This window comes from Patagioenas fasciata, chromosome 2 (assembly GCF_037038585.1).
Source record: "Patagioenas fasciata isolate bPatFas1 chromosome 2, bPatFas1.hap1, whole genome shotgun sequence".
Classification (NCBI taxonomy): domain Eukaryota; kingdom Metazoa; phylum Chordata; class Aves; order Columbiformes; family Columbidae; genus Patagioenas; species Patagioenas fasciata.
The window spans coordinates 51,335,949-51,363,602 of record NC_092521.1 but is presented as its reverse complement, the minus strand read 5'-3'; the positions used below and the strand labels follow the sequence as shown (position 1 = coordinate 51,363,602).

Below are 27,654 nucleotides of genomic sequence, written 5' to 3'. Positions count from 1 at the left end.
AAACAAGTTTTTTTGTTTTTTTTTAATAACTCTCAGGCTGTGACCAGTAATAAAAGATCATTTCATAGCTCTAGAGTCATAAAATTGTTCAGAGCAGAAGGCTCTTCTCAGCTACCAGCAGAGAAGAAACACCAATCATAAGGCCATACCTGGGGTGACATAGTTCCAAAAATGAGCAACCACGCACAGGTAAGGTCTCTTCTTTCTTTCCTCCTTAACCTATAAAAAGCCTTTAAAACCAGGAGCCTGTACTCCTTCTATGGGGTACAGGGCAACAGACCCCGTACTGCACTGGGGCTTCCTTCATAAGTGGAACTTGCCTTTAAGCATCATGCAACTTTTTTTAAAATACAGCCTTAGGCCCTTAGCTGCTCCCTGGGGGAGCTGTGCGGCAGAGAAACCACCTGGGAAGGTCATAGCTGACACCAGAGTCCCTAAGGGAGGCTCACAGAGGCCTCCCTTCTGACTGTTAGAGCACAGTTAATCTCACCACATGGTCACCGTTAATGAAGACACAAGTGAAGTTCTTCCATATGAATACAGACAATATCAGTACAACTCTCCCAGGAGGGACAGGGACACTTCACAGAGTGTGAAGTGAAGCCTCTACACCGAGGCTGAGCTCTGTTGATGGCCTAGGGCTTTTCTGGCTGTGACTGACACTGAAATAGTGTTTAGTGCAGCTGTTGCATTCCTGTGGGGAATGAACAGAAGTCACAGGGTGGGGGAAGCCCAGTTTTGCAGCCACCACACTAGACCTACCTACTGCATAAAGAGTAACAAGACAAAAGATAAATCCCTACAGCTAAAAAAAACCAAAAAAGCAGCTTTATTGCATGGCTGCTTCAAGACATTCAGCAGTGGTGGCCCGAGAAGTGGAAACAAACACATACTAACTACACTACTGAGACATGAACTTTTTTTTAATGGAGACACATTGTTGATCACAATTTATTTTGAAGTCATGAGATGCCAGCAACAGAACAGACAGCAGGTCAGGCTGGACAAATACTTGATTGTAGCCAGGGTTGTTGGCCATGGGCAGCAGCACTGAGTTACGCAACAAGGCAACAGTTTCTCTTCTGCCTTCCCAACAAAACTGCCAGGTAAGGCAAAGGATGGACAGCTATCGAACTGTGGTATAAACCATGCAAGAGTAACAAATGTGAGAATAGGTGTGTAATAAATACTTGATGACATTGGGGATGGGGAAGGGCAGGAAGAGGCTCATTTTTAAAAAATTATCTTCTGCAAGACTTTAAAGCTTTTCAAAATATTGTCACCACCACTGTGGGCAGTCCAGTCCTGTAGTGACTAATTGGTACAGGGATCAGTTTTGAAATAATATCCCTCTTCACATGAAAAGGTTTGAACAAATTATTTATCCATTTGCCAAAGCTCTGGGGTTAAAGAAGTGATCAGTAATCAACATTTATTTCACACCTAGGCAGAATGACTAAAACTGAAGACTATTGTTCGGCTTCATCTTCAATTACTTCAATTCGGCGAGGCCCGTAGAGTAGAACATAAGCTATATGCCAGTCTCCACCCCCAGATAACCTCAGAATGTCTTCAGGTGTAACAATGCTGACTTTGTCATCATCAAATTTAATCCATTCGTCTGCAAGAAAAAACAAGAGGATAATTTGTAACTTAAGTACATAAACTCTAAGCATGCACAGCACCCCTTAAATGAAAGAAGCTCTGAAGGGCAGTGCAGGAATTAGTTTAGGTTTTTTTACCTTGTTTCCTTTTAACCCAAGACACGTAATGGCCAGAGGAACTTGATCTGCCTTGATGTGTTAGCACTGCCTGCAGGTCATAATAGCCGCAATTATTAGAACCAATATCTGAAGGAAGAAGGGGGAAGAAAAAGTTAAGCGAGTCTTACACAAACAGTTTTTTTTTTTAACAGCATTAACCAAACATGCACTGCCCATACCGCACTGCTCCAGCTGTGTAAAACTTCAGTTACAGCACAGTTCTAAATCATTGTGAATTAAAAGCCGCAGCTTTCAACCAGGGTAAACCCTCAGGAAATGGAGACTTTTCGTGTCCATTCACATGACATAAATAATGTATCCTGGGTGTAACACAAAGGCAGTACCTCTTAAAGCATTAAAATGATGGTGTGTGGTCAGTAAATCTTTGGGACAGGTTTGGCCAATGCTTCCTTCAAGTACAGACCGCTGTCTGAATTCAGGGTGAGCTGTGAAACTGCAAGGATGGGTGTGCTGAGCAGGGGCTATGCAGTGATGCTGCTGAGAACACTCAAGCACGGCAGCTCAACTCACTCTGCAATTAGTTCAATTACACTGTTAATTTTTCAATGGAAATAACTGGCTGATTCCAAGTGTAGCAAGAAGATTGTTGCAGTCCCCAGCACGTCTTAACTGTGCTTCTCAGCACTCTAGAACATCCTCTTTCCACTGTACTCATGAGCTGCTCAACAGCCCCCCTCATTTCTCGTGTTGTACATCACACAGAAACCTCAGGAAGCACTGAATGGTAACAATTCCGTTAAAAAGACTTCGAAAATAATTACTCCACCATGTCCTCAACATGAAGGTGAAAGCTTAGGACACTCAAGCTTCAGGCCCCCCCAATTTAGGCAACACCAGCACCACAACTGCAGTTTTGAAAGTCCAGTTTAAGTTTTTGTTTCAATTTCAGCTTCCTACCACCCACTGACAAGCGTACAGAACAGCTGCACATTACATGCAAATGTCTTCTGATGCACATGTCTTCTATGTATTAACTCAAGGGATGACAATTATGTCTTTGACAGCATTTTGATTTGTGTAGTCTTTCAGTTTCTTAAATTTCTGTCAGTTTCTGAAGCTTAATCTTTAAAGGCATTAAAAATAACCAGGGTTCTCAAAACATTCCTACCATCAGGTTGACTTCAATATGAGTAAACAGAAAGTTATTTTAAAATAGATTTATTTTGCTGTACTCACCATCAGGAAAAGAAAATGGTTCATATTTAACTTCTTTCTGTGCACCATCACTTTTACTAGACTAAAGAACAGAATACACTGAATTAATGTGGAATGGTTTTGAAAGACAATCATATCAAATACTAATTCTCCGTTCATTTAAAGGCATCTCTAAGCCTAAACATTTTTTGTTCAACTTGAAACAAATTCCGTTACTGTATTTCTAGCTGGAGATCCAAAAGCCTGATCTAAACAAGACCACTGTTTAAAAACAAATATATAACCATTGTAGCACATATTGCTTAGACTGTTTACCCACCAAGATTTACAGGTTCGAAGCAAGAAAGCAATTCTGCAATTGAGACTTTATTCCTTGCCAGGGACTTGCTAGCAGCAAAGTGGCAACAAGAAAACACCAAAGACAGATTCCAAGAGCCACTATGTTCTGTTTTAAAATGGCACTTTTTCCTTGCTCCAAACTTTATAAAAAGAGATACAAGCCTTATTGAAATGTTTACATGAAACTGCCAATAATTAGGCCAGGAAAACTAGCATAAAAAATGGCGAAACCACTACAGGTTTAGCTATTTTTTTTCCTTCATTTGAGAAAGGGAAGTAGGAGATGAAACCATTTACCAAGTTTTTAGAGTACAGACTGTTAGCTCACTAGTACATATATTCTCAATTTTCTCACTCAGACACGTAGAGCTCCCTTGTACAGCTCTTTCCAGTTGGTGAGCAGGAAACAGCTGCCTGCGATCCACCAAACAAGTGACCTGCCACATGTGGTCATGGTTGAAGAGAATTATTTTTTGTCATTCACAGAAAACCTTTCTGCATACTTTTTAATACATTTTGAAATAAAAATGTAAGCAACACGTTTGTCTACAGCATTTAACGTTTCTCATTAGGCAGTCACACCGAAGCAGATACTGTATTTTCATGAAAATACATATACACAAAAAGATCTAGAGCTCAATATCAAGGAGTTTGAATACTAAGTAAGAAACAAGTATATTTAAGGAAGTAAGTCAAGCTTTCGCTAGTCCTTACTGGTACCCAAATTTCAGATGTTTAACTTATTTAATCAAACCAGCAATGAAACTGCCAGAAGACTTACATTCTTTGGCTGCTGATTTACTTTTTTGTCTTCTAGATCTTTGAATTTTGACCGATAAGAAACCATTTTTTCCTGAAGGTCTGGCGTACACAGCTCATACACATCCAACATAAGAGGAAATTTAACATCCTAGGAAGGAAAAAGCATAAAGATTATTAACAGAAATTGGTACTCCCCATTAAACTGCTCTCCCATGGGAAGACAACACTAAGTCGTATTAAATGGAACTCTCATGACATTTGTGACAACTTGATCTACTAAAACATTGCTGACACTACTTACCCAAAGGGCTACAATACTGTCACAGAAGAATGTCTGATTCAGTATAAACAAACCATCATAAATTACTACAGTCAGTATAAATATTTCGACTATTATAAGCTGTCATACTTTTATACTATGGAAATACCTATGCGGGCCTCAAGAAAAAAATCATGTAAAATGATTGTACACTTGCAAAATGTCAATTTGTGTAATCCAAAGAGTCTTCTAAAATAGTTAACATGTGCCTTCAATCTTTATTCCCTTGCTTGTCTCGTGATGCTCCCTGGCCAGCCCAGGAGCTCTATCAGCCACAGAAACCGAAGCTGGAACATTGAGCTGTCTGCAGCTGGTTCTTGTGTTTGTCAGTCAGGAAGCCAGACAATTAGAATAACTAATACAGGAAGCGTTTGGTAGCGTAAACATTTCTCATCAACTTCAGAACACTGACCAGTGACTGTTTAGCTAAGGAGAGGGCCATGCTTCCATTCTCCTCTGAACCACTAGCGAGAAAAGACCGAAAAAAATCCCAACATTACTGGAGCAACTTCGCTTCTGTCCCTTCCCTCCCCCACAGACTATTTTGGTAGCACAGTTTGCCGCACCTCATCGCAACTGGGAACAAAGGTACTTTGTACTCAAAGCAAAGAAACTGTAATTTAAAAGCAAACAATTTAGTAAGTAGCCTTCAAATATTAGTTGTGTGCCTATAATAAAAACCTCAATGAAAAGCCTGAAGAGGAATTAAACTTCAATATGCAGAAAAATTACTCACCTTAAGAACTTTGGCATTCACAGATTCTTTCTCTTTGTAAAAAAATCTGACCATCTGAATAGTCAGGTATGCCGGCAAGCGACTAATTTTAGACTATAAAAAGAATTAGAAAAAGCTGTTACTTCAGATATTCACAGATACCTTAAACACTGCTCATCTTAAATTACTGGCTATTCTGGGAACCTATTTGTACACAAACACATACGAGTATAACAAGGCCTCCAATTTTGAAGCTCTGCATAATAGTGTACTCAAATAAATCATTTTCCACTGGTCTTAAATTTCTTGGTAGTGGATATGCAGATGCTTTATAAACATAAATCACATGCTGTTCCAGCAATAACTTCGTGTTTTGGGACAGAAAATTGACAACAGTTAAAACAATCGTAAAGAGAGCAACAAAGTACTACTCACAGATTTGATATAGAGTGCATTTCTCTGCAGTGTTGGAGAGAGTTTGGTGATTTCCTCTTGAAGACGCTGTTAAAAAAAAGATAATAACACATACATTCACCATAAAACACAGCCTAAAGAAAAGCACAGCATGAATCAACAAACCATAAACTAGACCTGGTTTTGCCAGTCCCTTCTGTTGCTCTCTGCCATTACGACACACGGAATTTTGAAATTCCTTGGCAGAAAGACCGCGCCCATTCATTTGTTCAGCTCCGGCCTTGGTCTTGAGCCCTGACAACCCAGTTCCCCTCTGCAGAAAACTTTACTCCACAGGAGTAGAACTTGCAGCTTAAGCATCTGGATCTGGTTATGAATGTGTCATTTCATGCTTGGAACACAACTAAAGAAAATCTGAAGTTTCTTGTGACAGGCACATCTGTACCTTTCTCAGTTCTCAGCCTAAAGCAGATAGAGCTGCACACAGGTAGACAGGTGGGGACACCCTGCTTCCAGGGACCTTCCCAAACTCAGGGAAAGACTGACCTGGTTGTCAGTGTTGTGGCCCTTGCTACAGGCAATCCAGCCTAAGAATTCCAGAAGGCCTTTTTTTGGCCTGAAAGTGAAGTTTCTTTTTTCATAATCTTTTTAATTTGTGAGCATCAACTATTTTATCTTACTTTTCCTTCTAAATTCTGACCAAAAAAAGAAGGCAGATACAAAGATTATCTGAGAACCATACAACTTGGTCCAGTCCTGTACAAACCAGACCGCTGCTTCCATCCCCGCTCTTATACTCTGCAAGAGCAGTTACTACACAGATTTTGTAGTAGCTCTTCTCCTTCTTCCTTCAGATTCTCAAAAAAACCCTGAAAACTTAGAAATATGTATATATAAAAAGCACAAGCTACTTTAAGAAGTCCTACTTAAATAAACAGTTTAAAGATGAGGTAGTGTCATGGAAAATAACACCCCCTTCAACATTTGCAAAGTTAAGTTTAAGTTTAATTGATCCACCAGGGGTTTTTTGATTAGCAACCAAAATGCCACCCTATTTTTAAATTGACTTTGGGAGGTTTTAGGAATCATTTACAGCATGCTTAAATCATGATAGTGCTCAGTCTGAAGTGAAAGCCACCTGAACAGTTTCTAATTGCAAGGAGCAAATTTGCTTGTACTTGGTTACCTGCCATGGGTCAAGAACATGCAATTCATTTTCACTGCCATCTTCCCATTGAACACATACACAAAAAAAATCTTAGAACTTTGCAAAGACTGGACAGCAGATGTCAACTCCAGGCCATAGATTAACAACACAGGTCATTTAGAAATTCAATTAAATTAAAAGAGACTGGCTTACCAATTTTAGTCCTGTAAACAGATATTTCACTTCTTGATTGATAAAGCAGCTAAGCTGAAGCAGATTCTCCTTTCCTTTAGTTACTTCCTCTTCTTCAGCTTCTGTACATTTCATGCTTCATAAAATTAAGGAAAACCATCATGCACCCACCAAGAGATAAACTACCGCTATAGTGAAAACTACCTGCTGATCAGCATGGTAATTTAAGGTAATCACGTTTGTGCACCAATAGTACTTTTATTTTTTGCAGTATGAAAAGGAAGATTTGAAACAGTCGTCCTTCCAACCAATCTGTTCCTTCATATCTAATGGCAAGTGGTAGCTGAAGCAGACAGTGTACCAAAAAAAGGACAATAACTTTTTCATCACCATTTGAGCTTGTAAGGCCTGCTTTGTTCTTTCTTCTCCCCACCACCCAACCCCCAGGGCAGAGATCATGCTAACTAGCTACCAATATCAAGCTTTGAAGCCTTCCTACAACATTATGCTCCATTGTTACTTATAATTAATAAAGTTCTTCTATTTCTGCTGCTGGCCAGACTTCCTGTTTCTTTCAACACACATGGCCTCCTTTCCCTGCCTTGTATGTGTCCTCTTCACTGAAATGGTATCCGTTTCTTCATTATTTTCTAAACATTCTTCTAATCGTTCTGTCCAGCCTCTTCTTTTTCATACTCTTATCCCAATCCTTTTCTGTCGTTCACCTCCTCCTAACTAGATACATTTCTGACCACCCTGAATGCACTTACTCTACAAATGCTGCCATAAGCACACTTGAAAGGTTTGCAACAAGTCTCTTCTACCAAGTCTCTTCCTTGGGCCATTGGCCTACACATCATTCCTCTGAGCAACTCATTCTGCTCCTCCCAACTATTTCAGTGATAACATGACAATACAGGGAGAGAGATACATGACACTGACCTTAAAAATGGCCTTTACTCTTCCTTACTACCAAGCTATGAGACACAACACCTCAGCTAAGGGGATGTTTCCTTATTTCAGAAGAGCAAAATGCACGGTATAATTCTTTCCAAAAGTGGTGGTGAGTTTAATGATAGCCAGGATTTCGGGGTGGAGAAGTGGGAAAAAACTAACACTTGGCATGAGATGTGTTGCCTGATGTCACCATACGCTTTCTGTTCTTGCTCTAAAAAAGCTACTAGAAAGTTGCAGGTTACATTAGTTGACCTCATCTAACAGTGTTGCATCTATCTCATTAGAAATCAATCGAGCTAGTTTTTGTCCATGTTTAGTATGCCAAGCATACTTGGCAACTCAGCAACACTTCCTTACAAGTCAAAAGAAGGCTATCTAGGATAAAAGGATAAATCCTTTATTTGGAAAAAATGTCTCAGCATCCTTGAAGTAGATAATGGGCAATCTTCCCTGGGGAGGAAGCCTGGTATTCAAATTCTATGTTTTTTTTCTGTAAGTTTCCATGACCATTCTTCTTCCCCACATCACCCCCTCTCTCAAAGAATATCCAATCCTAACTTTAACTTCTGTGTCCTCCTGCAATACATCATTCCCTCTCTTCTCCAACACACACCTTTATTTTCCATACTATTCTGGATGATGCTGTTCATTCTCCCTGCACTCAACTGCTAAAGTCTGAAATCACTGTCATTTTTTATGTTTTGCCTTAAGTCTTTAGGATACGCTGTTTCAAATTCAATGCTGAAGAACTGATCAATTAAACTCTTCTTTTTAGAAGCTCCTGCTGTAGCTCCGGAGTCCGTCTGTAAAACAAATTTTCTTATGATGTAACTTTGAACAGCATGCAAAGACAACCTTCTTTACAGACAAGATTACCCCATTTATTTAAACTCTTTGAAGCCTATCCTTTCAGCTTTCTATAGGTGCATTTTCTCGTAGTCAGTCCATCTCCTTACACCGTATAAAAGTTTCAAGACATACGCATTTATAGCATGTTGTTAAAGCCACCTCAAAGCATATCAGCAAGCAAGATTTCCACCAAAAAGTCACATCTCCTTGCTCCCAAATTAAATGTGTCTTAAATTTTAGAGACGTATATCAGATTTTTGCCACTGCCAAGACTCCCCAGAAAACAGTTTACAGTCTGGTAAAATCTTGGGAAAAACTTTAAGTAACTTATTATCAGGTTGATTAAGTTAGCTGTCTGTTGGAAATAGCATTCATGGAGCCCAGAATGCTGTAGCACAAGGGTGTTGGTTTGTTTTTTGTTCTTTTTATGGGGGGTGGGTGGTTTTTTGTTTGTTTGTTTTTTTTTTTTCAAGAAAAAAATAATTCTTAAATGCTAAATTCACAGGTTATCAGGGCCAACCACTGCATACCCACAGTCACCACCACACTGGTCCAACACAAGCTTTACAAAGCCCAGAGAGAAAGTATTTCTACAGTACACTGCACAGCACAGCTGACATGACAAAGTTACCACTGCACTGATCAGACACCTCAGAAAGCAACTTCACATACTGGACTATGGACACATGTTAAAGAACTCCCAAAACAGATAATGCTTAGCAAAAAAGTAAGTGAATCACAAGTACAATATTATAAATCCTAGCTCTGGTTACAGGAAGATTACAATTACCTCCATAACTGTATCACCTTCTATGCCTTCCAGCTTCTGCTGTAGTACCCTCATCATCTGCACCCAGCACTCATTGGCATCCTAGGAAGGGAACAGAACATTAAATCTAACTAGTGGTGTCACTGTTTAGTAATATTAAACCCATCAATCTTCACACTATAAAACCAAATGTAAGGATTACTTAACTAAGAATTTCTCCCTATTCCACCATATATTTTCAGAACTAGCACTCAATATGACATTCAAATTTTCTACACGATGCAAAAGCAAACACTTTACTGGGATTAACTATTTTTGCTGGAGAAGGAACGTTTTAAAATATTCTTGGTCTCAATTTCCAACATACTACAGAATTTTCAAACAATAAGCCAATAATCAGTCGTTACCTGTTGAAGGTACTGGCCTTGGTCACCCTTTTCTGCAAACTGTGGGAAGGCCATATGTAAAAACTGCAGGAGAATGATAGGTGGGATACTGGAGGAAGTTTTATCCATGGAATCAAACAAGTCTCTAAGAGCTTGAAGAAAAAGTAAGTGAATGCTTTGAGAAGTGGAAAAACAATTCAAACATGGCAGGAACTTTAAAAATAATGGTAAACCAACAGCAACATTTAAAGACTGATCATTTAACAGTGTCCAATCTGATCTTTCCAAAGCACAGCCAGATTTTCCAGGTGGCATAACAGGTGCACCTAAGAGGTCCTTTGTGAACATGACTTTGCAAGTGTAAACATGAGAAGTCTGAGCAGGGTTTGGCACATAGTGCCTTGTCTTTCCTGGCTGCTAACAGAACAAAAGAAAAAAGAAGTTGAGTAGTTAAGACTTCATTTGAAAAACATCTGAGGAAAACGTTTTCACAAGAGGGCTACAACACCTAGAGAAACTAGAAGGCATTCACAATCTATTCTCTAGAGCAGTTTAAGTTTCACCAGCTACTGGGAAAAGTTTTCATTTTTCCCAACTAAAATATCTAGAATATACTCATGCTTAATTTAACATCCAGGAAAACAAGTATGTGTGTGCATACGTGCAGACAAGTCATTAATTATATGCAATTCAATGAATGCTACTGATTGCATGACAATACACATGGCTTTCTTTTTTGCTCCAGACATGTGGCTACACGTCTTATCTACCCAGGTTACAGCATTTTAAATCTACAAATCATTTCAGAGACACCTGTTAATCCTCACAACAACCCTGGGAGGTAGGCAAGAGTCTGCATATTCACTGATTTACAAGTGGAGAGAATAATGAACGACACTCTTGAATAAGCGAATATAGGCAAGATCACAAGGAACCAAGATCAGTTGCTTCCTCCTCTTAAGACCTCGCTAGGAGGGACAACTGATATGACACAGCCATTTAAAAAAATGCCATAAGTGTCATGCAGGAGTTCTTGACCAGCTCAGCATCAAAGAATTTACTAAGAATTACTCAGGTCTTAAACTACTGAGATTCCTAAAAAGCAGAGCTGTCACCTTAAAAAGAAAACAAGGGACATGAAGTAAAGGCAGTGAAAAGGGGAGGGGCAGGCATGGTTGTATAGAGTAACCATTGAACTTACCACCCCAAAATTCGATCAGCAGGCATACCCACAAACTGGACCTTTCCTTCCTTATATTGTTTTGTTTTTCCTTAAATGGACTGGTAGAAATCCCAGTGTCCTGGCCCAGCATCTTAGTGGGGCAATGAAATAGAGTAAAAAAAGAAAAAGCGGACAAGTAGTACCCTTGTTCAAGTGTAAGGGGTCTAACTAGAATTCTAGTTAGAACTTGGAGATACGGGGCCATCGTGAGCTCCCACATTGTGAGCACCCAGATCACCACAACAAAGAGTAACTTCCCTTTTGAAGACACTACTTTCTACTTCAGTTATGAAATCTGCATATTTTGGGTAAAAGCTAAGATCACTGATAAAGCATCAGCTACCACCTTAACAATAATTTTTAATGTGATTTATTGGCTGAGCATTATCAATGAAATACATATTCTAGGAGCATGGTGTTAGCCTACCATTAAGTGAAACAAAGAACTGTTTACTAAACTATTTCTACACAAAATGATTGAATTAACAGATGGATGGAGCCTGCTTTAGGAAGTTCCAATTACTTTGTGCCTATGTGCAGAACAGTCAGAGATACGAATGATTTCTGTCGAAGTCTAGATCACACTTGAATACATTTTTCCTAGTGTGCAGCTAGGTAACATGCAGAAATGCATGCTGTGCAGCCACACTCAGAATAACCTTTAAAGACATTAACAACAGAGCAAAATGAATCCTCCAGTGTCAGCAGATCTGAAAGTCCTAAGGCACGTGCACTAATGAAAAACAGGCAGAGCTCCAACTGCAATTTTCATCTGCAGCTACCAGGAAATCACAGACTAGCCTAAATCACTGTGTTCTACGCTAAACACCAACCTGCAGTAATGTATTGAGCAGAGGCCATTTCTCCTGAAGCTCTTAAGGCACCACCATACCTAAAAGAGTAGAAAAATAATATGTATGCAATTAAAAGCAACCAAGAAGTCAGGTTTTCAAATCATAAAGCAGGCAGATAGATTTATTTAAAAGTATCAAAGAAATCAATCACCAAAACAAAAGTAACTGAAGGTAAGATTTACACTCATCTCAAATTCTCTGTTATTCTGCAAAGCACTGCATGGAAGCGAGGGAAAACTGGCATCCTTGACACAATAAATAAATGCAGACTGAGAAGTCTGGATACATCACTGCTGCTTCCCTAATCCACTTGCCTCAAAGACACTGATGAAAACGTCTGCATAGAAGCTACCCCATTTCTGGAAGATTTACCGCAGCTTCTTCAGATGCATGGAAAAACACCTTCAAGGATAGCTGGCAGACAAAATGCACAGAGATGGAGGGCAGGCCTGCTTCCTCCCTCCACAGCACAAGCAGAACAGTGAGGGGCAAGTCATTTATCTTGGGGAGCTGTGTCCCACACTGAAGAAGCATAGGGGTCCCCCTGTATTACTAGAACTTACCGCCCTAAATGATTTCTTAATTTACCACCTGCACACAGAACAGATGGCCTCTTCAAACTACGTAAGCCTCCAAACAAAAGGAGGGTCTCATGCATTCTTTAATCCCAGACTGAACTCTAAAAATTCTGCCCATTGTTGGACGATGAGCAGGAAACTATCCTCCTGTCAAGCTACAAAACAGGGAGTATCCTTGCAGAGGTCAACAGAAAAGCTGGTGAGAAATTAAGCTGGAATAGTAAGCTTCCCACGTGAAGTCCTTTCACCTCTCTCCCACTGCCATATACCCTTCCATGCTGTCATCAAGCAGGAAAGATCAAATAAAGGCTCCATCTCAAGGGGAAAACAGAGCAGCTGCCTGTGAATCTGACTTGTAGAGTCAGATCATCCAGTCAAAAAATTAACTTAGCACTGCCAAGTCCACCACTAAGCCATGTCCCCAAGAACCTCATCTACATCCCTTTTGTTTCCCACAGACAATAAGGTCACATCTTGTATTGCAGTCTGCAACTTTCATAAGCTACATTTTGACATTTGGCATGTTAAATTTGTTAAATAATCTGATTCAGTGCAGTAACTCAGAGTCATTTACATGGAAATAAACAGACTTTCCTAAAAATGACAACACCAAAAAGCAAGAAAAAGCTTTAACACAGAATTTCTGTACCTCACAGATAGTTCTCAGTGCTAAATAATTAAGGTTCACCTGCTAACAGAATGAAGAAAAAATTATAAGTACTGAAATAACTAGCATTTAGAGCAATCTAGACTATCCAGTTGGGTACCAAGGTATTGAGAAAGCAATGTATTTTAAAGGAATTAAGTTAACTCTAAGATGGCAATCCTCTACCTAATTCTCACAGCTTTAAAATACTGATGGATTTCACACTATAATTCATCTGGAGGGCAAATTCAGGCTCACATTGCCATGTATTCTTTTTTCTTACAATCTTCATAATTTTCAAGTTTCTTGTAGATTCCTCACCCAAAAATTGGCCATTTCACGTTTCAGTCCAGAATAACACACAAACAAACAAACATCAGAAAAGTTCTTCTTCAATCAGAACGAATGAACAAATTGCATAAGGGCATGTGTTCTGTTTCATACAGATCCATGTAGTTCCAGCTTTTTCCAGTTTGCCACCACAGCAATACCCATGGTCCTATCTCTGAGCTTCCTGCTGTACCTCCAAGTACCAAATGTCAGTAACACCAGTATTTCATAGCTGAAAACACACTATCCAATAAAGCCATTGCAAAAAGTAACAAAACGCCTGTACAGTTCTTTAATACAGAACAAGATCATACAAACCAATACCAGCAAACAGGGTTAGGAGTTCAGTAGCTTGTTTAAGCATTTTAAACAAGTCTTGATAGGAACTATTTTTAGTTAGGCAAAACATTCTCTCCACTAAAAGCCAGTTCCAACAAACACATAGTCTTAAGTTCTTTAAAAATACAGACTAACACAGCCATAGGATAAACTTTAATTGATCACTATGTTAATAATGAAGAGATTTAAAGAATAACAGATTATTATGATAATCCATACCAGTATTAAGATGACTATTCCACAAAATATCTATTTCATAAGCTAAAGAAAACATTTTAGTTATGGTATTTTTGTACTGAATCCTACCTTTTAAGGGCCTCTTTCACTTCTGGCACTGAGCGGATACACTGAACCGTAGCATTCATGTAGCAAGTGTTGCCAAGGTTCGTCAATCCACATGGTAATTCCATCTACCAAAAGAATTGCAAGGGTGCTTGATGGTCTGAGAGAGATGTGCAACCATTTTTGTATAAACATTATAATTTGACATCAACTTCTAAGAAAAGGAACGATCAGAGATGTGTAAAACCTGGAATATTTCGTCAATCTTTATGAAGTTTTCCAGATCCGTTTTCTGATTACCTTAATCATTTTGCCATTCTGTGCTTTTAGAGCACATTCAGGAACACTTTGGAGTTTCTTCTGTGCATGTTTAATTTAATGAGCATATTCTTCAAGCACGCAGTCATTCTGAAAGTTCAATTATAATCTCCTTCAAGTTTTGACCTTAAAATTCTATTTCCATGAAATTTCCACATGAATACACGTACAAAACACTGATGCTTTAATTAAAATCAGTTTTCAGTAAAACTCTAAATGTGATTAAGTTCATAGTTAGAAAGAAAAGCATTATTTAAACTCCCCTCCAGAAATTGGCAACAGATCATTAACTGGATCCTTTCTGACAACTTGTGAATTCTAAAGTTTTGAAAAATTCAAATGCCAACTAACAATTAAACTAACCAGTTTCAGAAACAACTATAAATCATAATGTAGACGCATTTTTCTCTTTTAATCCTGCATATTTGAGTAGTTGTCAGGGAAAAGCACGTAATTCAATGAAACTGAGGCAGTACTGCATACAAATACCACTTAATTACTTTAGCAAAAGAATTCATTTAGCTGTGTATTCTATTTTAATGAATACATGCAGTACAGACAATTTAATTTTGATGTCTAACAAAATTTGAATGAGAGAAATGCAATGCGACCAACTTTAACAAAATGTTATCTGACACTGAATCTTCTCCTTGTTTGCTTCTCAGTTATCTCAAAGGCTTTGTATAGGGTTAGTCTCAAAAATACAAAAATATCCTTCACTTGTTGGTGTCACGGAAAGCATTAAATACAGAAGTACAAACTATGGATCTATTTTCATACAGACATGCATAGAAGAATCCTGGTTCTACATGTGGAGTTGACTGTTTTAAGTATGAAGAAGAATTCCTAGTGCAAATGACTGATGAGAAAATTAAGCCTTTTAAATTAGAAAAAAAGGAAACAACTCAAACAGAACTTACTTCATTAAAAAATGAGATTTATTATGCTCTCCCAGACTTTACTCCCATAAAGAAAAACACATAATCTGCTCCACTAATGTCAAATTTATTTTCCTTTTTCAGAAAGGAAAGTTTACCCATAGACAAGAACAAAAAGCCCCCAAACACATCCCTGTGATAGCTCCACTTGACCCCTTTGCAGTGCTTTGGTGCAGGCTCCAAAGGAGGCCAAGGTCTGAGCCGCAGCCAGGCCAAGACCTCCTCCAGCTCACCCACAAAGCACAAAGTGTTACTGTCAGCACCAATGCCCATAACCTTGGAACACCCATCATGCAATTAATGTCTGAACAGTGGTGGCTTCTCCAAGACTCATTTATCAAGGAACTAAGAATGTTGCAGGTACAAAGTGTCTCATCCATACCTTTCCCATTCCATATAATTTGATTACAATCCAACTGCTTTAATCCATAAATATGACAGCCTAGGTGAGCCTTCTCTGAGCTTGCCCTGCTAGGCAGCTTGGCTGCATGGCGGTCATCCCTTTGAGCTCGGACACCTCTCAAGGTTGCTCCTCGAGGCAGAGAGACCTTTTACCAACAGCAGATCTTTGGTAAGCGACCAATACTGCACATAACCTCGCAGTATAGTAACTTGGATTTTGCCTTCGTAACTGTGACTGCATGCTGAATTGATACTTATGAAACATTATCAATCCATGTGGCGATTCAATATTACCTTTATTCCTTGTATGTTTGCCCTTAGAAATAAACCACTGATCAAGGCTGAGACTATGTCTAGATCCAGCTGGACCTCAACTACGCTCTGAGGAGGAGTTCAGAAAGCAAAGGACTCCATTCTGAACCTCATAAATCCATGGGAGGGTTTTCCTTACCCTTTTGCATCTCCGGTTTACATGTAAATCATTCTAACTCGAGGCTAACTCGATTTTGCTCTGCATGTTTCCTCTATGCAGTAATTAATAAGGTGAACCTTGTCAAACTTGTTGAACCTTGTCAAACCACTGCTAACTTTCTTAAATTCCACTGAATTCACTGAACTGTGCCAAAATATTATTTTACCTCAATGAAACATATTGATGCTTCTCTCTTTTGAGTGAGGTACATTCTGCTGATCTGCAACAACGCCACACCAAACCAGCCCTAGTTTCCCTTCACAGATATGAAAGAGGCAGGAAACAGTTTTGTACCTCTAGAAGCCCTCATTCAGGCAAAGGCACTAATACAGCAAGAGCAATACAACTTTGACTTTAAAAACTATCAGCAATGCTGTTTTTAGAAAATTTACTAAGCTGTCTGCTCTAAAGAAAAACCAGGACTAGTCATATGACTTTTCAGTTAAATTCCAGACTTCCCATCACTGCTACCACTTGGGTCATCAAGGTCAATTCACATTTCCTTAAGAAGCTATAAATGCTAAACAGACATTACAGTTTTTAAATCCACTTTTAAGCAACTGCAATTATTTAAAAACTTGCCATTTTTCAAAAGTTTAGAAGAATCCAAAGTTTTAAATATGCTTACAGCTGAAGCTAACTGCTCCTCTGTCATGTCTTCTACAAAGACGGGTCGAGCAATTGGTTCTTCTGGAAGTGCATCTGCAGAACCCATCATTAATAAGGTCATCCCCTTCAAACACAGTAAAAACAGTAATAAATATTTAAGGGAAGTTATTTCCACTTTAAAAAAAATCAAAACAAAAAAAATCACACAAACACACACACACACACACAAAAACCCCACAAATAACAAAAACAAACACCACACACCAAAACATTAAGCTTTTTGATATCTCTCAGCTATTTCTCAAAAAATAAACACACATTTTATCTTAGTTTACAAAACCCATATTGCAATGGTGTTTCTTAAGGGTATACTTTAACTTTCTCATTATCTAGAAAGCATTCTTTGAGAAGAACTCCACAGCATTATCCATGCTGGACATTTCCACTGAGCCTGGTGAGCTTGACAGCAGCTGACAAGGCAAGATCCCAGTCAGGGCTAAATTTAACATTCACGAAATATCCCAATGTGAAGAGTTCAGAAAAACTCCATTTCTCATGGACCACCAGGGATCAAGCACCTTCAACACCTGAGTGTAAGTATTCCTCTTCCCTTTAAGTCTTGGAAAATGCCTTGGAACCAAGGATAACTGAGCAGCTAACTTCTGATTTGAAAGAAGCTGCAATGTTTGAGGTTCTCAGTCAACAGAGTCTCAAGTTCTCAAATTCAGAATTCTCTAAAAAACAACAAAAAACATCCCTCATCTTTAGCCTAGAATCTGGGAAAACAGACATATGTGGGTAATAACAAGGACCACAGCTTTGAGTTTTGAGCTGTTTTTTTTCACCTGAAAAGCACACAGGAAAGAGAAATGCCACCCTTTGGTCTGGCAAGTTCTGAGGACATTAAATTAATCAAAAAGTGAAAAATAACCAAAATCACTCTGTCAGTTTAGGGGTAATCAAGAAAGTTACCAAGTTTGCTGGACTAGCACAAGGAAAAGGAGTTTTTCAGCATTCAACAGGAGCACATCTACACAATAAGATCTATCAAAGGGCGAGAAAATGGCTAGCTGGAGCCTGGAAAAATACAACGCTAAGGAAAAGGATGGACAACAGAATGGAAAGAAACAGCTTTGACAGTATAAACATAATCCCTAGAACTTGTATATAACATTATTAAAATTAATAAAGGCAGTTGTTAATATAAAAGTATGCAGAAAAGGACAAGAATATTATGTACTGGGGTTTTTGCTGAATGATTTTGCTACAATAGTTGCAGCTACAGGCTGCTAACAGACACTTGCAAACAAATTACAAGGGTAAGAGTAATGCTACCTAATTCAATCTGCTCAGTGAAGAACAGGGATAAAACCTGAATGAAACAAGATACCTACAGAAAAGAAAATTATGAAAAAAGAAAAAAAAACAAAAATATTTGGGATTCCATGTTACAATATTATGTACATAAGAAACACAAACACATTCACCTTTCATTTTCTTTTTGAACTAGTCAAAGGTATAAATAACTATTACTAACGGCTTTGTTTTTAAACAGCAGCTGTTTAATACAGCAGAACAAATTTCTGCAGGGTGATAAAAAAGGAAGTAGGTAGATCTGTAACTTCAACATTTCTAATGTAACAATTTTTTTATGCTGGGGACATACAAGCACAACATGGCACAGACAGTGCCCAGGTTCACAAGCTCTCCCACAATAACATCACTTTTTACTATGGTCACAGACAGACAACATAGGAGGACCACTGGTCTGATCCAGAATATTTCTTGTAAGAAATAAAGAAACATATACTCCCAAGTACTTCAGGAAGATGGTGTTGTTTCCCTACTGATGCCAAAAAAGGTTTTTTGCAAATCAATGACAAGAATTTCATAAGAATGCTTAAGTATGACAACTATAAAGTTATTTTTCATCAAGGCCTGATTTTTAAGAAAGAGATACCCATTCAAGCAGAAGCAGCAAGAACCTTAAATCTTTCTTTAAATGCCAAAGTAAAAATCAAACTAGTAAAATGTAGTTATTCCTCAGAACTTACGTTCTTTATTTTTAGGTTCCCCCAGTCATCATCCTGTATTTGAAATGAAATAAAAGACAAGTTAATTATCTTGCAGCAGAAGACAAGCAAATTTTTTCATTAATATTAATAACATATTTCTAAATATACAATTGCTTCATCCAAGATTCCACAATATTAACTGTTCATGTATCATCAAGTCTTGTCTAAGAGAAAAAGCAGTTAAGTTGTTTTTTCAATAAGGTTCTTCATCTGTTGTTCAACACTGTTTAGATGTAAACAATTTTTTGTAGGGAAGTTGCCTGTATTGCTTTATACCGATAAGTCTCCATCAAAAAAGTGCCAGAGAAACTTTTCTTCAACAAGCTAAAAAGCAAAAAGCTGCATTCAGATTCTGAACATGAAAAAGGAACAGAAAAAACACCAAGCAGAGTAGTGTTTGGTATAAAAGAGTAAAAAAATGTTTTAAAACAGCAGTGTACCTCTCAATCATTTAGCAATAAACTCTTGCCAGTATTTTCTAGCAGTAGGCAATGAATCATACAGAATCATTTCTGAAAAGCGCAGTGAGATCAATACATACAATGAAAATCTTCTGAAGGAACACTTGGAAACATGGTCGTTGCTCAGTATGTTATAATGTAATAGTTAGAAATGATACAAAAAAACACAGATTCCTACCTTCAGAGTTCCTCCTTTAACCATCACTTTCTGTCTAGCTGGCTGAACTCCAGTCAGTGCAAACAACTGGGCTTTGAAGACCATTGGAGGTTCATCAGTGTTAAGCTCCACACCATCGAATTTCTCTTTTCCCCATTTCACATTAACTGCAAACAAAATGTTTTGAAACTAGGTTACTTCCTAAGACAAAAGAATGTAATTACCATGATTAACCCAGTATTTCACATTCCAGACTTTATACCATCTCTAAATGTTCAGTTTGTAAGTCTAAAACTTGTCAATAATCAAGCTAAAGGACACGTTTTCCACAAGGTGACTGAGCCATCAGAACATACTGTTTCCAACAAGTTTTAAAACAGCCTACAAAACAATTGTAAGCAGCATATATACTGAGAAACTTTGCAAGCAATAAATGTGTACAACAGCATCAGAAATCCTTTGGGCAAAGCAGCTCAAAAGCAATTCTCCCAACCTGTTGGCACCATTCGTTGCAAACAAATTTCTGAGGAAGTTCAGACATGATTCCAGTTCAGTTTTCCATGGCACTTCCGTCCTCCTTCAACAGCAAACATTACCGTGTTCTTTAACAGCAAAGTGACTGACAGCCGTAGTTGTGGCTACCAGTATCATCCACATGGAGTTACACGAAGAGATAAGTGTGCATCAAGACAAGACCCACAGAACAGCACGCCTCCTGCTTCCTTGCAATGGAAGGTTAAGCTCACAGCACTGATTACAACACCATCACTGCTCTCCTCCTCAGTGCTCACAGCATTCACACAAAAAACCCACCTGCATGTGAATACATACAACAGCCTAGCGCAGAGTGCAGCTCCAGAAGCCCTGACCTCAGTAAAGGTGCAGGACTGGAATTAAGAAGTGAAGTGAAATTTGGTCACACAAAATGTAACTCTTGACACTGCAAATGGGATGACCAGCAGGAACGTTAGGTAGAACAACACAAAAGCACGTTAAATTCACTTTGGTAAAGCTAGTCGCAACCAAGAGCAGACAAAAATGCCTGGAGTAAACAGTGTGGTTTCTAAAGAATGGTTATGTATCTTTGATCACTTCCAATCACTATCACAGGCACACAATGCTACTTTAGCAAGATGTAGTTTTGCTGAAAATCTGCAAAATACAGCACACAGTAACACCCTATGTGCACAGTAAGTGGCTGAAATACCATACTTTAAGAAACCCATATCCTTTCCTTCTACCCGTGCCTCAGTTTTAAGTAAATATACTAGGTTTTTTCAACAGAAGACTCTTAAACGCCGTGATTCTAAAAAATTTTCCAAGAAGGGTAAGGTTTCAGATGTATGCAGTGCTTGTGATGGGTAATAAGGAAAAATAACCAAAAACTAGTCTAAATTAGCCTACAAAGCAACTCAAATGACTGTCTTTTCAGTATTTCTAGCAGAAAGTAACTTCTGATTTGCCCAGACTTCTGATTTTTTTAAAAAACACACTTGTTATTTTTCATATTTAAGACCTACCAAGCACAAGTCTTTTCCCGTTTCCTGGGAAGACAACTCAGCCACTGAACGCGTCAGCTGCAGTCTTTTAAGTTTTGCATTTTTGAACAGTCATACATCCATCACTACATATGCAGAAGAGTTAGCAACTATTAATCTGTAATGTCACTGCTTTTGACAGCTAATCACTTAAGAAGAAACTGAAAAGCACTAGTTTCTCTTCAGAGACCGCAAGAGAAATTTCACCAAAAGTTTCCAAAATAAAAAATTGTTAATTTGAAAACAAGGGAAACTATGAAAAAAGAAGGACATATTTCCCTCACTGAACAGAAAACACAACTTAGACAGATGTGTTAGAGTTCAGGAAAAGTGCTGTTATACTGACATCAGGATCCCAGTTTGCCAACCACAATTAAAACAGTGGAGGAACAAGGACACAACCGTGTACTGAGGTTCTTTCACAGTCTCTTCCTCGCGCACTAAAAAGGCCCAGGAGATCAGACCTGTGAAACATAAACAAGCCAGTGACTGATCCGTCAGTGCCACTGAAGGTTTTGCTACTGCAGTCTTCACTAAAAATTCCCCTTCATGGTAAGGAGGTAGAGCAGGATACAATGCGATTTTTAAAAATTTTGACTCCTCTGGCTTTAATTAGGAAAGATCAGGTTTAGAGGGGCAGAGGTGGATGCAGGATTACGGCTGGCTTGACAGAAAGGAAAGCTCGCCTTGGTACAAAATGAAAATAAAGCAAGGAGCGGCAATACGGAGGCGCGACGGCAGGCGACACACGTCTGACACCGGCTCACAAGACTTGCGGTGCCGACACGGCCGCGGGCAGCGCCCGCCGCTCCCCACAGCCCGACCAGGCCAGTGCTTCCTCCCCCGGCGGCCGGGCCGCCTCCCACACCGGGCCCGACCGGGCCGCGCGTCCCGGGCCGCTCCCGGTGCCGCCCTCGGCCGGGCTCAGCGGACACGTGCCGGGCGCCGGCGATCGGACGGCGGGGCCGCCGGAGGAGCCTCCCGCTGCCCGTCGGGAAGTATCGCCCGCCTCCCCGCGCCCGCCAACGGTTCGGGCCTGGCCGGGAGCGGGGGAGCCGCGGAGGAGGGCTGGTCGCTGAGGCAACGACACCGCGCCCCGCGGGCGAGTGGCGGGGCCGGCTCACCTGAGAAGAGCGGCATGGCGGAGGGGGCGGGCGGCGCGCCGTGTCCCACCAGGGCGCGGTGCTAGTGCGGAAGCGAAAGGGAGCGGCGTTAGGGAGGAGGGTGCAGGCGAGCGATGGCGGCAGCAGCGGCGGCTCCGGCGCGTCCCTCCCTCCCTCAGGGTCTCATTCAAACCAGCCCCTCAGGATGACGCTGCAAGCGGGACCCGCTCTCCGGAAGCGGGGCGGGCTGCGCGCGCACTGCCGGAAGGGCGGGGCGGGGCTGCGGCCGCTGTGCGCAAGGAGCGGCGGGTGGGTGGGGGCGCTCGCGCGGCGCGGCCGGTAACGGCCGCTAGTGGTGGTGGCTCGTGGGACCGGGCCGAGGCGCTGCCCTTCAGACCGGGGAACAGAGGCCGCTCCAGCTGCGGGCTGTCCGCCGCTAACGGTCGTTTCTCGGGAGAGCAGGGCGCGTGGGAAAGCGCGGCTGAATAACCGGGCTTTTCCCTGACCCGGGAGCGCACAACCGGACTAAAGTTAGCAGCTGGTGGGGCGGCAGGTGGGTTTAAACCTGCTGTGCGAACCGGACGCGGAACCAGCGCGTCAGGTGTCCGGGTTGGAGGCTGGAATGGGGCCGGTCCCCAGCACGGTCGGAACCCGGTGTCGGTGCCACAGGCAGGGAGTGCCCAGGTGAGGGGCCGGAGAACTGAGGTGGGTTTATAGAGGTTCTGGTGGTTTGCAGGGGAGCTGTGATTGCGCAAAGACGGAGGACAGAAAAAAGCAAAGGCTGTTTGTGGATGAAACATGTTTGGGTTATAGGAGAACATGGAGTAAGGGATAAAGTTGTCAACAGAAGGACTTTATTAAGGAGAGGAGGGGTGGCTGATCTAAAGCAATTACACTTTTTAAGGCTCAGTTATAAACAACAGATAAGGAGTGCTGAAGGATGAGTGTGATAGCAGTGTCTAGGAGCCTTCAGATCAATAAAGGCAGTTTTAAAGATACTAAAAGCAGTTGGAATGGAGACATGAGTCTCATCTCAAAAGCGCTTGACGTGAGGCTGTGATTAAAGAAATAAAAGCAGTGCCTAAACATATAAAAAGGAACAGAATACCAGAAGAAACATCCTTTCCTCAGACCCTCCTGGCCACCATCTCTAGAATCCTGATGTTGCCTTCACCAGCTCCGCTGGCAGCTGCAGCTGTAAGAGCTTCTGCCACTGGTTGGTTGTCTGCATTTGCACTTCTGGCCCTGCTTGTGCTATAGAAATGATACCCAAACCAAGAAGGATATTTCCTTGGTAAACAGGCTGCTCACCAAATGTGATTTTCAGTTCCAAACAGTCACAGAAGGATATACAAAATGGCCATAAAAATAATGCAGGGCTTGAACGTAAGCCTTAAGATGGAAGGCTTAGAAATTTCAGTCTTTTCACTTTGTCATGGAGAAGAACAAAAGATTATTTTATTGTCCAGCGTAGGCTCCTAGATGTGAAAAGGAAGTTTTGGAGAACAAGGATTACATTTCACAGAGAAGTTCCAATGGATGGTGTGCTGAAATGAAGCTCTATCTGTAACTAAAATGGAGTTTCCAATTACGAAGGAAATTTAAGCATTGTTAAAGTTTACTAGCAAGGGTGATGAATCTTCTATTACTTTGACTTGCTTAAAGGACCTTTCTAGAAAAGCTTTAATCCAGTTCTATTAAAGTGAGAGCAGATTCTAGCTGTCTCCAGTCTAGCCGTTTGTCCTTAGTACTGACAGTGACCTCTAATGAGGCCATTTAGTCATGGCTCCTAGATTAAAACTGAATGCTCTACAGTCCAAAGCTGCACTGGATGTATTTCTCACACTTAGAGGACTGGGTCTTGGTTTGAAATTGACCGTTGGTTTCCAGGATTTGGCAGAGGCACTAGAGGGGGCTGTGCTGAAAGAGAAGAACCGGGGTTTGTATCTGCAGGAAAACTTTCTGACCTCTGCAAGTTGAAGAACCTGACCTCCCTCTTTCCACACAGATTGCTTAGGCCTCCTCCTGCTATAACACCTTTGTGCCTTTTTTTCTTAAGGAGGGGATCAGTAGACAGATGCTGTTTTCCTTGAATGTTGCACAAGCCGTTGTAAGGGGTATCAAGACAGAGTGCAACCTGATGTATGAATATGAAGTACAGGTTGCCTTGACTATGTTAGAATTGATTGGTTGACCATTATTAAATGCATCTTTTTTCTCAGTGAAGATGAGCTCTGAGGGAACCCCAGGCTGGGTCACGGGCGCACAGGGACAGTGGAACGGCCTGCCCTGGCTGTGTCTCTGTGGCCTTTTGCCAGGCCGTTTGAGCACTGCCGCTTCTCATCCCGAGCTGACAGGATGCAAGCTATCTTGGGTCCAAAAGCTGGGGCTGTATCCTTAGCACAATACCATGTGCAGGCCAAGAGGCCTGGCAGGATTTATTAGTGCTGGAAGATGGGTAAGAGTAAGTCCAGATCTGTTTAAAAAGGCTTTTTTTACACTATGAAATCTACCATGGTTCAGTTCTGAGGAGCACAAGTAGTGTACCCTCCCTCGGTGGTACAGGGAGGTGCTGTGATATAGTGAAAGGTGTGGGAAAACAAGGCAAGCTCCTTTGCAAGGCACCTTTGTGATACCTGCAATAGAACAAGGTAGTCTTCATTTTAAATAAACAGAGTCTTAGGAATTAAAATACTGCATTTATGTATCTTGTTTCTTTAAAGGGGAAGGTGTGTTATTCTCACCCAAAATATTGGGAGATGCATTTGTTAACATACGTGTTATTTTCTGTGGAGAAGATAGTATTCTTGGGAACTTTTCTGTGGATCTTTAAACCTTTTAATAAGGCTTTTTTAAGGCTTTAAACCATTTAATGAGCGTGTATTCATAGCACAGGTAGGATCAAATCACATTCTTAACACCTGCCTTGCAGATAATTGCTGTGCATATTAAACTCAAAAGGATGCTAGATTTAAGTGCTTTAGGTCTGATTTTCTAAGTGTACTGATATATTGCAGTGCTTTACATGCTCAAATGAAAGTTCTTTATAAAAGTAAGGATTCCATTTTGCTCCACAGCAGATCTTGACTGTCTCCAAATGAGCACCCAGAAAATGAGAAACAGAAATGAGACACTCTAACAAAACTCCGGGTGCACCACCCCCCCCCGGCACCATGTAGGGCTGAGCAAGGCCACAGTGGAGATCACCAGGGCTGCCCTGAGCACCCGGGGTATGACACAGCCCAGGCACTCCCAGCCTGAAAGCCAGGGCTACATTTGATCCATATCTCACAGCAACTACAAACAGTAAGTGTTGACTTCTAATGATAGATGATACAGAAAATGTAATGGCAGGGTAAAGAAAAACGTAGCAATCCAGGAAACTTCAAAGTAACATACACAATATCTCGCCCATTTCAGTGTAATATGTTGCATTTCAGTCTTTTTCAAACTTTTTGCGTTCTATGGGGAAGGAAAAAGAACAAACTCTGCATGTTCTATGTTTGTAACTAGTAGATAATTTCCCAGTGAAGTTCAGCAGAGCACCTGTTACCCCTACTCTCCCAGGAACTGCATTGATTGCTGACTTCCTTCTGGCCACAGCCTCAGTAGCTGCTGTTAAATCAGGCTTGTGAGAGAGGCCATATCTTTTTCTTATTACCCTACTGTTTTGTGACAGTTGGCTACTCTTTATCATTTTCTTTTCCTGTTTTCTTCAGCAGGAATAGGGAGGCTTCAGAGGGAACGAAAAAGAGCAGACTTTGGCATTCTATCAATGTTAATGAAATTTCAACCTAATACAGTAATAGAAAAAAGGTGGAGCCAATTAAAAAAAAAAATAAGAATCTAGACTTCCCAGTTTCTCAAACTGTGTAAAACTACAGCTTCACTGGTATGAACAAAGGTTGATTTATGCCAACTCTTCATAACTTATGCATTCACATCTCTTGATGACTTCCTGGCACTGTATTAGATGAGTGTAGGCAAAATATTCCTGTGAGAGGAATCCTTAGTGACAAGGGTAAAGCTAAGCAAAACAAAGCAGCAAGAGCTGGAAAAAGTGGAGCTGTAGCAAACACAGCAGCAAACATGGTTGTTTTTTTTTTTTATTTTTTCTGGATGGTAAAGCTGATGCTCGCTAAAGACTTAATAACTATTTTTTTTCCCTTGAAATATCTGTTTGCACAGTTGAGATTGTAGACATTATTTGTGCTAACAGTAGAAACATTTGGCTGAATTTGTTATTCAAAGTATAGCCATGCCTGTAGATAGGCACCTTGCTTACAGTAAACAAGTGCCAACATCAGTGTACCAGAACACGCAAACTGTAATTTTCACGTCTAGACTTTATTATTACAGCATTTTAGTTGCAACTTATCTCAGACATACAAGTCAATGTAATTGTACACTTCAGTATGCCTGCTGCTTCTTTCCCAAGCAAAATCAGCATTTTAAAAGGTTAGCAGAATTTCAGTATTGCTACAAAGCTATGGAAATTATATTATGTGTCAATCTGTAGTTAGCCCATTTTTTCCACAATATTTCCCTCTTTCCCTTAGTCATTATCTGTAACAGTTTTTATGAGATTTTTCAGATTCATAAAATATGCAAGATATGACTTTTTTTTATTAGGAAATTATTCAAGCAAGAATTTTTGAGTATGTAGAGTTAGCCAGTTACACAGAAATGAAAGCAGAAAAGCAACCAAACACCTGATCTGGGTCTGGAGAATGACATGACCATAGGTCTTTTCTACTACTCTAAATTTACTATAATGTATTTCAGTAAGACACATTCAATCGTATTACTATATTATTTCCCCTCGGGGTATGTGATAGACTAAAGCAGGTCATAATTATGCCTTGTATTGCTTTGCAAGCGGACAGTCAATGTGACAGGTGATCTGAAAGGTAGTCTGCAGTGTTCTCCATCCACAGCTTGGAAAATTGCTGACATTTCTGATACAGCAAGTTCAACATAGAGGAACTTTCTGAAATTACCATGTCACCTGCTTCTATTATGTACCAGTTCTGTGACCTTCAAATGACATAACAGTCATTCGCATGTAACTTGTCCTTACTGTGCCATGGTTCTGAGGCCTTGGTGGATTACCCAGGGAGATTTATGGGCAGCTAGCTTCATGGGATGCACAGGCTGTTCAGAAAAAGCCAAACAAACAAAAAACCCCACCAACAAAAACCACCCCACAGGTTTTCGTGTTTTGAACAGAGTTCCTCTGCCCAAGTGAGATTTCTGCAGCTGCAAAAACCTGCAACATAAGGATGAAGCAATCACAAGGCAAGATCAGGGTGGCGGTTGAATAATAAATATAAATTAGGCTACTACAACAAGCCATAAGAGCAAGGGAATGAAAAAAATGTATTTAATATGGTATTTGCTTATTTATGTAGAATAGTAAAAAATGTTTCAGAGTCCCCTATGTGTTATGTTGCAAATGCACCTTGCACTAGAAGCTGTTGCAATGTCTGAATGCTTAGAAAGGTGTATAAGCTGCAGTTAGGAGAAAACACCATGCCAGTCA

At 40.3% G+C, this 27,654-nt stretch overlaps 1 protein-coding gene across 1 annotated transcript; it reads right to left on the bottom strand.

Annotated features, from left to right (window-relative positions):
* Positions 1-905: 905 nt before the first annotated feature.
* Positions 906-22,356, bottom strand: USP14 (ubiquitin specific peptidase 14). The gene is made up of 16 exons (XM_065832320.2): positions 22,134-22,356; positions 19,493-19,638; positions 18,833-18,865; positions 16,798-16,902; positions 14,064-14,167; positions 11,844-11,902; positions 9,810-9,940; positions 9,424-9,504; positions 8,508-8,587; positions 6,849-6,963; positions 5,510-5,575; positions 5,096-5,188; positions 4,060-4,188; positions 2,961-3,021; positions 1,743-1,850; positions 906-1,621 (listed from the first exon to the last, which is right to left on the bottom strand). Exons 1-16 carry the CDS (start codon positions 22,147-22,149, stop codon positions 1,470-1,472), a joined length of 1,479 nt encoding a protein of 492 aa, XP_065688392.1. The 5' UTR covers positions 22,150-22,356; the 3' UTR covers positions 906-1,469.
* Positions 22,357-27,654: the final 5,298 nt, after the last annotated feature.

Coding starts and splice junctions, on each gene's coding strand:
- USP14 (XM_065832320.2), bottom strand. Junction 9,941..11,843: donor TGCTCAATACATTACTGCAG/GTTGGTGTTTAG, acceptor TTTTTCTTCAAG/CTCTTAGAGACTTGTTTGAT. Junction 9,505..9,809: donor AAGGCCAGTACCTTCAACAG/GTAACGACTGAT, acceptor TTCCCTTCCTAG/GATGCCAATGAGTGCTGGGT.